Raw genomic sequence first — 12244 nt, 5'->3', positions numbered from 1 at the left:
GAACCGTAAATCATAGAGAGATCATATTGGTGTTGATCAATACCTAAGAGGATGATGAACATTTTGCTACCAAGTAGTAACCGGCAGCCACTGGACAACTGGCTACTGGCCAACTAGCCGCCGTTCCCCAGATATTGATCAAAAAAAGTTCGAATTTCGGGAAGATTTACGGAGCCATGTCTCGAGATCCGTTAAGTCATAGAGGGATGATATTTTGCGAATTTTTGTGAGAAACAGAAGAAGGTGCGGATAAATAGATTTACTTTTACATGTAGGAACAATCACAGTTATCCTTTCCTCTCCAATTTTTCTAAGTTCGTTCAGGCAATGCTCTTGGAGCACTCTCAACTGGTTTCGAAATAATCCTTCTTAAATATCCAAATTAATGAAGTCTACTTTCTAGCAGTTTTCTTACTACAGGTCTCAACTTTACTGTTACTCGGATTATTTCATTGTCAATTCTGTCCTTCCTCGTCATTTCACCCACCCACCACAGCATCTTCATCTTCGCAATATGCAACTTCTGTTCGTCTCTCTTCTTCCTCGTTCAACATTCCGCTCCGTATATTATGGCAGGTCTCACTATTGTTTTGTAAACTTTTTCCTTTAAGATGTATTGGTATCATATGGTCACACAATACTCCTGCAGCTTTTCTCTATTTTGTCCACTCGTTGGTAAGCTTGCTTTTACATCTTCTATTCCTGCATTTTCCTGTAGTGTTGGTCCCAAGTACTTGAATTTCTTCGTCATTACCACTCTTCTTCGTCCAGTCGTACTTTCGCATTTTCGATTACATTTCTGTTGGATGGCAATGCAAATATTCTGTCTCTGTTTCACTAATTTTAAGCCCATTGCTCTTCAATGCTCCTCTTCAGTTACCTAACTTCTCTTGCGGGGCTGCCTTAGTCTCGCCCTTCACGATGTCGCCCACAAATGGCATATTCCAATGTGCTAACTCTTAGATGTCCTTCGCAACCACGTCCATCACAACTGCAAAAAGATACGTGCTAAGACTATATACCTGATGAAGTCCCACTTAAACTTTCAACTCTTTCGTTATTTCACACGCGCTCTTCACTTCTGTCCTACATCATTATAAATATCTTGAATTATACAGAGGTGTGTGTTTGGAAAACATTTATTTTTTCAGTGTCCACCAAATAAGATCCTTTGGTACTCTATCATACGCTTCCTCCATGTCGAAGAAAACCATATGGAGGTCCTTCTGATATTCTCTGTACTTTTCCATTATCATCCTAACTGCGTCCGTCCTGGCATGAAGCATAAGCTATTTCGGTCTTTGTCCTCAATATTGCTTCTATTACTCCCTCTCAGAGCTTCACAGCATGGTTCATAAATATTATGTAGTTGCCACATTCTTGACCATCTCTTTTGTCTTCTAAAAACTGGCACAATGTAACCACTTCTCCATTTTTCCAAAATCCTATTAAAAAATCAAGTAAATCTCTGCACTCGTTTTATATCTAAGCATTTCCATGTTTCGATAGGGATACAGAGGTCCTGGGATTTCACAATTTTCCACCTCTACCACAGTCACACGCCGAACAAGTTTCCGTAGGTTTTCTCAAGTTTTTTACTTGGTTTTCTTGATTTATTCATGGAAATACTTCTCTCACCGCCTCTTTCCAGAGGTTGTTCAGCCTACGTTTGGCCGATTTCTTCCTTCCCCCTCCCGGGCAGAATGGACTCATCCGACCTGGCTCGTGGCGTCCTGCAGTGTTGTGCAGTGGCTTCCTGGGAACGGAGTTGTTTTTCCGCGCGGACGATAATAACGCACAAAACAGGACCATTGTTGTGAGTGCTGTGTTAAATTTGTTTCCAAGTGTGTTGGTTTCCGCTCTATGACCAAAATGCTGCCCAAACTAAGCCGGTTTTGGGAAGGCTATGTTGCGGCTCTTTATGACGCCCACTTAGACAGTGCAAGAAGAATGGTTGCAACATCAGTTTAAGTGGAATAAAAAATGTTATTAAAAAGTACAAGGGCAAAGAAGCTCCACCATCTGGATCACCAACAAAGTTGCCTAGGAAGCGGGAATGCACTAAGGCCACTTCCACAATGCAGAGGAAACTTCGCTAAATGGCAATGCAAGAAAATCCGCCAACACAAAGGTATATGGCTAATCGTCTTGACGTGTCTTTGGGGACTGTGAGCCGGACGTTACACCATCAACTCAAGCTGGAAAAAGTCATGAAAGCTCGCGGCCATCTTCTCACGGATGCCCACCAAAAGAAGCGAAAGTGTAATGCACGAAAGCTGTACGAACGGCATCTGGCAAAACAAACGTGGATATACGTCGTAATGCTCGATGAAGCATGGATTTACCTTTCCGACTGCGGCAAACCGAGAGCCATCATGTACCGAGAGAAAGGAGCCAAGAACTTCAGAAGGTGGGTCCGTGTCTGTAAAGAATCCTTCCCAAAGGGGTTCATGGTCGTTACTGGCTACTGTTACCGAGATAAACTGAAGATTCGTAGGGTGGTGAAGAACCGCAAAATAAATTCGCAGTATTTTCAGGAGCAGATCATGCGGCCGATCTACGAGCATGAGATTCCAACAATGTACGGAAATGACGCCAATCTGGTGCACATTCACATGGACAAGGCCTCATCACATACTTCACGATCGTCCCTCGCATTCTACAGGGAATGGAGGAGGCAAGTGGTATACAGGTGATACCTTTCAATGAGGTACCTGTTAAATCTCCAGATGCAAGTCCTATGGGCTATTGTGGATTTGGATTGCTGAAGCGGGCTTTGGGAAAACGGCGTGTGACAACTGTGGAAAAACTTTGGAAAGCTATGCAAAGGGAATGGGACAAGATTCCCCTCCCAGTTCTTCAGAGAAGCCTATTACAGTGGAAATTACGGTGTCGGGCTATTGTTAGGAACCAAGTGAAACACATCGAGCACTTACGGGCCACATGGACCTTATGAAACACATCGAGCGCCATGGATTCTTCTAAATTTTTAGGTATGTCGAAATTGGCCAAATGTAGACTGAAAAACCTCTGTATCTTCTCCTCACTCACCAGAACTACAAACGAGGGATGTTTCCGATAGATTAAGGTCATAATGGATTCCTGGAAGAAACTAACATTCACCTTCCCGTTTTCATCCACCTTACGTACCTGCCAATTTCTTCTCGTAATTGTATCCGTTGACAATCATGGTTCCTTAGCACTGGAGATACATTCTTTGCCAGAAGTGTCATGGTGCGTAACTGCTCGTATATTACCATTACATGTCAAATAAATGTACACCTAATCCAATGTGACAACCACCTTCCATTTTTATCATGCCAAACTGTCTTGTTTATTTATTGCTTTTTTTGAAGTTTAGCGTCGATTTTTAGTACCGACGCTATATGAGACATGAACCTACAGTCTGAGGTGAATCCGAACCACTGTAACCATTGAAAAAATGTTTACCGCTCTCCCACCGGAAACCAGAGATGCTTGCCAAGTGTCTTCCGTATAGTTTGCAGCAGTTGTCTTGCGTTTAGCAAAAGGTGTAGGAGGGGCTTCTGAACTCGCCCTTTATACAACAACCCAAGACGGCGACGAATAACATGGCTGATCCTAGACTGCGTCAAATTTAATCTCTGGAACATGTCATATTGGGGTGTTGGATTATCCTGGCCTGCAAGCCGAATACCTCTACGAAGTATCTCAGGCAACATTTTCGCTAGCAGTTTCGAACAGGTTTCTTTTGTTGGCGAATGTTTCTGTATGGACTCTATTTGTGTTTACCTGGCCAAGCTATCTTTAACTGTGGTCACTCCGATGGTTAAACCATTTCCCCGACATTATTTCACTACTTCGTTGTACGGAAAATAATTGAAAACAACAACAAAAAAAAAAAAAAATCCATGATGTACTCTTCCATGATAACGGTTCAGTTTCGGCCGCATCTCACTAGTTTAATAATCCTGCTAGATTGCAGAGATGTAGCTGGAATTTTGAAAGTCATAAATCTGGGAAATACTTCGTGCTTCTGTAGATTTTTAGGAACTAAATGTCAAAAGCTGTGAGTTCAAATTTACGGCAAAGTTTCTGAAATATCTTTAAGATTTCTTCAGTTTACAGCAAATTTAACCACTTAACAATATAAATTGACGCATATTAACCAATAATCAATATAGGGAAATCCACTCGATTTCGTTAAAAATGACGTTTCTGAACTACATTACTGATGCATAAACATTGATTTCGCTAAATCAGGGTTCCCACACATTTTTGTAAACGGTTTTCCCTTACTTCCTCTGGCATAGGTTGATCTATTTTCATGACAGAAATAAGTTTGAAAGTGGCCTACACCATCCCCTTTGAGCAGTCCAACACTTGCCTTTTAATTCGGTCCTATTATTTCTATTTCAGTTGCACATGTTACAAAATTATAAATGGATGTTATATAACATTTAGAAATACATAGACAAATAAATTATAATGTCACTGCAGTAAAAAATATTAAGAATGTCTCGGCATATAAAAAAACATAAATAAATAAAAAAATAGATAAACAGAAAGAAAAACTATACTTCATCTGTGGAGCACCGGCGATAGTGCAAAATGTTACCTTTCTGTTTAAGACGCATTCAGGGATAAGCAATTGTTAAATTTGAATATTAATATGCGTCAATTTATTTCACTAGGTAAAATTATGTTTTTTTTTTCAACTTTTCAATATTACTCTCAACGAGGTAAGCTCTTGCATCGAGTAGTAGCATGGATATTCTGTTATTAATTTACTTTTTTACTTGCTGCAAACTTTGCTGCTAGAACTACTATGCTCACAAATGAATTTGAGAAAAATATCAATACACACACTTATTAGAAGCATCTCTATAAATATATAGTATCACATAATTCATAATTCACTTACCTTTGCATACTGAGAAGTACTGAGGACAGAGTCAGAACTTAGCTCTGTAAAGTGAGGAACGCTGTATTCTCCGATAATAATACTCAGATCATCATCTGTAACTTCCACGATTCCCGTCGTTTCTGGATTCTCCGCCATACTACAAAGCAGAAAACAGAACGCCTACATTAAATGCGTTGTATTAAGATAAAAAGGCATACGAAGAACACTCGTAAAAATATATACAATCTTATAATCACATATTACTCTTGAGTTGGGGAAAAGCGTGCTAATTTTTAGTGATTTTCCTATGAGTTTTTTCTTGGAGGGGGAGGGGGAGGGAATAAACCATTTCAGCGTAAAAATACGCTTTTCCATATAAATAATCTATGAGAAGTGATTCGAAAGTAAGGTTACAAAACCTGCAGTGAAACGTGTATATAGTATTTCCTGCAACCAATATAGCCAACAGATAGTGTATACATTAGGTTATTTGTCGCGTAGTCTCCATATCAGTTGAGGCACTTGTCGCACCGTGGAATGAGTTTGAAGATTCCCTCCTGGTAAAAATCCTGTCCTTCAGTATTCAGGCACTTTGTCACGAAGTGTTTCACCTCCTCGTCTGAAGCGAAGAGACAGCCTCTTAGGTGTCCATTCAAGTGCGGGAACAGGTGAAAGTCGCTTGAAGCAAGGTCCGGGCTGTAGGTAGGGTGATCGATGGTGTCTTAGCAAAACTGCTTCAACAGCGCGGTTGTCTTCTGGACTGTATGCGGACGCGCGTTGTCGTGAAGGAAGATTTTCGTGAAACTTTCGATACTATTCTGCGACATACTAACGGGACACTACAGTCTCTCCGTAAACCTCTACTAGCTGCCGGTGAATTTCAGCCGCAGTTACATGTTTCGCCCACAGAAAACGAATAACTAAGCGGACTTCTTCGCGAGACCTGTTTTCCAAACGAGTCGCCATTTGTGTTTACCTATAACTAGTGCCGTAGGTGGCAGGTTGAGGAAACTGCACAGTTGCCAATTCCATGTATTACAATCACTGCACACTCCTGATTTCTCTATAACAGACGAAACTCCAAAAATATCGGACCTGTAACCTCAGTTCCCGATCCCTCCTCGTATCTTGGAATAAAATGTAAATCCACTTCTTTAAGTCAGTCTTATTTGTAATAATTGAATGAATAATTGTTCAATGTCAACACCAGCACCACAGTCAAGGACGGTATTCAGTTTGAGTCTCGTCTAATCTTGAAAGTTTCGATTTCGTTCTGACACACACAGACACCACACCCCCATATATATATATATATATATATATATATATATATATATATATATATATATATATATATATATATATATATATATATAAATAATACAATACAGGATGGATCATTTCCCTTGAAACTTCTAGATAATTTTATGATACAAAGATCAGCAGGGGGAAAGTGTTTATCATACTCTGCAATACTATCAGATGAACAGGGTTGCAAACTCAACATAAAGTTGTACTTTTTTTTAGATCGCACTACATCTTCATGTTAAACGTGTAAAGTTCATTACGAAAACTTACAATACCATTTTTATTATTCAATATTATAAACTAAGGAGGATGCTGCAGTAAAAAGCTACTACAACAGGATGCAACTGAGATGACCAGGATAAAATACAACGAAAGTATCTTTGTGATGAATGCTATGGTCATGATACGCCACATTAAGAATGATTAGAAACATAGTAACAAGGGATTGAATATTCAAGTTCTTCTGAAAATCTTTATTTTGAAATATTAGGATGGGACGAATGGAATTTCTACTTTAACGCCTGGTGGGAAACTCTCTCACCTTAGCAACAGAACACAGAGATGGACTAAGGTCATCCGTCTAACTTCACAAATTCTGTACGTGTGCAGTAAACAGCAACAGTGCGCTGTTAAACAGGATCTATGAAAGTGCACCGTGGAGAACACACAATTACACGTGATTTTTCTTTACGAATTCAAACTGGGACATTCTGAACAGCAAGCCGCGAAAAACATTAAACAGTCCATTTGGTTAATAGCGAATTAACGCACCATTCGCCGTTGGTTTGCCGAATTTTGTTCAAGTGACACAACATTACAAAACCAACCATCGTGTTTGGATGAGCCCCTCAAGAACATCGTGACTCTCGGAAAATGTTCGTACCATTGTAGACAATTTAGGCACACACCATACCAATTTCGTTCTGTGGCTCCGTTCAATCGGCGAAATGAGAATGTTAGACTCATAAATACCACATAAATTTTCACTAGCCGACTGGAAGTGTGCAGTACTCTGAGTGTAAGGAATACCGGGAAAGTTTCGTACATTGGACTGTCACCTGATGTAAAATGGATGTGCTGGGAAGATTATAAACGATCAGGACAATGGATGGATCGTGATCAAAGTCCAGGGACGATTTCCTAAACTACCTTTTCACTCAGGGAAGGTTTAGTTGCTAATATGGTATATTGATCCATCACGTCTTTCTCAGACGAGGTAAAACCATCAACTCAGTTCGTTACAGTGCTGAATTCAATGGAATGCAATGCAACTTGTCCACAAGCATCGAACAATGGTCAACAGGCATGGATCCTCATGTTGCACAACAGAACTCGCCCACATGTCGGACTCAAGAATTGCAGTATGAAACCTTTCCTCGCCCACTATATTACCCCTCCTGACTTCTTTGCACCTCAGACTAGACTTCTTCCCCCATGGCACACAATCGTTAGCAAAAGATGTGGATGCAGACGGCAACTATTTTGATTAACCAGGTACTCATGTTTTCATTTTTTTGGCCTTTAGAAATGACATATTCGGAATTCTTTTGGTAGACATTTTATTCGTATCAACCTATATTACTTAGATGCGTATCACATCCAATCATTCCTATGCTTTTCAGCAGATGTAAACGTCATAAAGCCCTTTATAGAAATTTGTTGTCTCAAATCGTTCTGGAGATACGAAAAACTTTGGCGAATATTGATCCCTCTCTCTCTCTCTCACACACACACACACAGCTTTCTTTAGTTCCAGCATCTCGCTGAATCTGGGTTTTCACGAGACCTTTCCATCTTCTATCGTTTCACCACCTGCCATTTGCCACATGCTACTACTTCAAACAAATTGCTTGAAGAAACAATTATAGAATGAATGAGGGTAAAGATTGCTGTACTGTTTAAAATGAAGTTTTTGTGGAAAATATTTGAATAGTGCTTCCGTTTGTAGTTACAATTATAACGATTTCTCGCAATTCTGTAATTTTAAGGAGCATTGAAAATTTTACCAATGTGTGTTATATTTCCGGAATGGATTGAAGTATGAAATTGCTGTAAACATCATAGTGGTTTCCAATAGATGAGAAAACCACTATGACGTTTACAGCAATTTGATACCTCAATCCATTCCGGAAATATAACAAACGTTGGTAAAATTTTCAATGCTCTTTATTCGAAACAAATCCTTTCGCAGATAAATACTTCATCCCTTCATTAAAACCTCAGCTCTCAGAAGTAGCATTTATTAAATTTCGATACTAAACTTACGGAGTAATTTTCACCAATTAGATTGAATTAAGGCTTTTCATGCTAGAGACAAAACCAAAGAAATTGGTGTTTGGCTGCAATGTTTTTGAAAAATCCAGTTCTAAGATATACAAGTTTACGCTAACGTCTGTAATAACTATTTGGCACGCGGCACTCACAAACGGCTGTGATTAAAATTTGTAAAAAAACAGTTCTGTACTGTCAATGTATTTGGTAATAGCATATAAACAACTTAAAAATGGTCTAGTAACTAAAAATTTTTTCACTTCATATGGACCCACAGATGATTTATTATTGGTTGAAATTTGGAGAATTTACCTCTAGGATCAGGGTGTTAATTATCTGTGAAATGCAGGAATTTAGAGAAGTAGACATCTGCTAAATTGCATAACATCAGAGAAAAACGGAGTAGAGATTATCTGTTGAACTAGTAGAATTGAAGGGTTGGTTTTCTCACTTGCTCCATCAAAACACAGAGGGAGGAAAATATCCCTGTATATAGTGGAGAATCATTCACTTTTTGTTTATGCATTTAGGTTTCTATTGTAATACTTTGTGTCATATCTGTTCGATTTAATAGCAACTTCTTCCCAGAATATTTCATTTACTATATTATTTTGAATATCTAGGGGGTTATGGTTTCTGGTGAAAACTGCCTGAGTAGGGTAAAAGGGGGGAATTGGGAGATATGTTTTTGTCAACATTTTTTCCTCACATGTTATAGGTGTTTTTCTATTTTTAAGAACTGATTATATGTTGCATGTTCTTTTGCACCTACTGGGGTAGTAGTAAGCTTTCGGCATCTTTACTTTTGATGTTGCAACCTTTTTATTTTTGTGGTCTGCTTTCTACCCAATTACCCCCAAGTTTAGCATCGAAATTGGGGGTAATTGGGTGCAAAATGATTAACACTAGAACGGCGGTGTTTTTGATACTCCCTAGAACGGCGGGAGTGGGTCAAAAATGACCCATTCCAATTTTATTAAATATTTGCATTCTAAACCACTAATATTTATTGCATAATAAAAGGTGACTTTCATTCAATAAAACAAAAAAACTTCTTTGAACTCTAGCTTAATATTTATTGGTAAATGTGTTTTTTTGCCAATAATACAAATTTAAGAAACATGCTATATTTTATGAATATAATATTATTAGAATGATATTATTGAATGTATTATATACAATGTCAGTTTATTATATAGTAATGTTATATATCATTCTAATTTCTACATAGTTATTATTCTTAGATAGTTTGTTCAAGCACATGACCTAACTGAACTAAACTAACCTAATCTGCACACATCTAAACTTGCCGTCTTACACAGAACAAAGTTCAGTCACTCCTCTACAAGGAGAAGGGTCATACAAAAACATTGTTCACAAATAAAAACGTGACGTATTACACAAAAATATTTTACTAATATGGTTGTAATACGCATCTATACATCTATAACTTTCCTCTCCCTATTTAGCATTTGTGGAAACACATAACCTAAAGTAGCATACACAGTCGTAAACTTGCAGTAGTTCAAACCAGAAAAAGTCAGCATTTAGTGATTGTTTTATAAATAAGATATGCTAGGTTCTAATCATGAAAGCTCTGACATGAAAAGCATGGTAAACTACCTGTGGGATTCTACTTCTTTGGTTGAAATATAATTTATCAAAAACATACAAGAAAGTAAGTTGTCTCCCATTTAGACCTCTAAACTTTTTGGTTTCGGTAGCTTCGAAATTTTGTGTTATGCCACAAGCTAGTAGTCTAAGAATTCTTGGCAGCGCCGGAAATTGAACTCGGGATCCCTCAATCCGTACTCAGCCAGTTTCACCACTAAACCAGCGGGGCGGTCATATAGTGGCGATCACAGTGAGAACTTCGGCTTTCTTCTTCCAACCCGTCTGGTCAGCGTGGGAGCAGTAGACCAAGTCCTCCCTCCGGGGAGAGGCCTCATCCAATAGTGGATCGAATATGGCTGTGGTTTGTTTATTATTATTTATTTGTGCTATAAACGTCTTCTCATGAAACATTTCAACATAGTGATACCAGAAAAAAACACACTAGCTATATATTTTCACAATAGCATGCAAATTGTTTGCAATTTTTGTGTTAAAATGATTGAAATTACGAGGGTCATTCGGAAAGTAAAGAACGTTTTTGTATAAACACTTTAATAACTGATATACAAAGGCGAAATTTGTGTTACATACTATGTGATACTTAAGTTACTTTTCGACATAGTCGCCGTGTAAATTTAAACACTTGTCATACCGTGGTACAAGTTTTTCTATGCCTTCGGCATACACAGTTGCCGCCAAACTGTTGAACCAAGTTCACCACTGACAATTTCGGACAACACAGTTCTTGAAATTTCAGGAAAGAATTAGTGCAGCCCATCAATAGTGAATCGCCTATCCTCCTGAATTTTCCGCTCAATTGTTCCTTTGAGTTCGTCAGTCACAACAGAAGGCCGGCCCGAGCGTTCCTCATCGTGCACATTCGTCCGTCCGTCATTAAACATAATGCACCACTTACGAACTGATGCTTCATTCATTACATTTCCATACACCTCAGTGATTTGTCTATAAATTTCTATCGGACGCACTTTTCTTGTATTCAAAAATCTTATCACACCACGAACCTCACACTTGGCGGGATCAGTAATTGTATCGCACATTTTACAGTCGCACAGCGAAGCAATAACGGACCGTAGCGGATCGCAGCTGGTGCCAGACTGAGGCTAAAGCATGCCCAGGCCAACAACCCAGCGGGGTAGGGGAACACGCGCACGCGCTAGCGCAAAACGTTCTTTACTTTCCGAATGACCCTCGTATTATGAATATTTTGTTACGATGTAGGACATATAATTTGTGTTTAATAATAATAATAATAATAATAATAATAATAATAGTCTTACCTATTTTACGACGCTTATTTGCAGAAGTATGGTTTTCTTTGCTTATCTCTTCCTCTTTCAATATTTCATCCGAATCATCATATTCGTTGTTATACGGCAGGTACTCTTCATCTGAAGAAATATCAACGCATTCAGCGATAGACTCGGCCTCACTTATGTCATCGAAATTTGCAAGTATTTCACTCAGTATCATCAGCCTCTTGCTCATAATGAGTGTTTGAAATAGCACATCAGTCCAAAAATAATGAGATTCTCCTAATCAACAGACTTTCTAAAGTATTACTAACTCCAACTAAACTGACAAAATTGCTGAGAAGCTGGTCTTGAACACGAGGTGGATTGGGAGAGTATTATGAGAAAGAATAGATAAAGACACTAGCCAGCAGTGTTGTTACAATGCAACAAAATATCACTAACAAAAGAGTTGGGTCAAAATTGACCCACGTCGCCATTCTAGTATAATTCTTTGTTATTTCGAAAGGCAAAGTGTGGATAAGCGTGATACTTGGTACAAATATTTCTTCAAGACAACGAGTAAAAGTCACAAAAATTCAACCCGATTCGTAAGAAAATAGAAAAGTTGTTAAAACGTAAATTTCGAAATGGGTCAAAAATGACCCAACCGCCGTTCTAGTGTTAAAGCCATTGCCCGTGCACATAAACCCGTGGGAATGACTGGGTGCAAATGAAGAAAACTCAAGCTTTCATTTGATGTATATAAATTGTATTTCACTTAAAAACTAGTAGTTTCATGTGGTCTAGAAAAACATTATACCTTTGTTTAAGCAAAATACGGAGTAACCTACTTCTAAATTTCAAAGATATTTGAATGCCTTTTCAAGCCTTCCAGTTACTGTTTATAGCACAG

The 12244-nt window shown here is 38.5% G+C and overlaps 1 protein-coding gene across 1 annotated transcript in view; it reads right to left on the bottom strand.

The window, feature by feature from the left end:
* The window catches only part of LOC145668141 (uncharacterized), a 98873-nt gene that overhangs the window by 49841 nt on the left and 36788 nt on the right, over positions 1–12244 (bottom strand). Inside the window, exon 3 of the mRNA XM_081735714.1 lies at positions 4904–5042. Coding sequence (XP_081591840.1) covers positions 4904–5041 — 138 coding nt within the window. The 5' untranslated portion in view covers position 5042. The remainder of the gene's footprint in view (positions 1–4903; positions 5043–12244) is intronic.

The sequence above is a fragment of the Thermobia domestica genome, chromosome 13 (assembly GCF_964235325.1).
Source record: "Thermobia domestica chromosome 13, izTheDome1.hap1.1, whole genome shotgun sequence".
Lineage (NCBI taxonomy): Eukaryota > Metazoa > Arthropoda > Insecta > Zygentoma > Lepismatidae > Thermobia > Thermobia domestica.
This window is presented reverse-complemented; position numbering and strand designations above follow the sequence as displayed.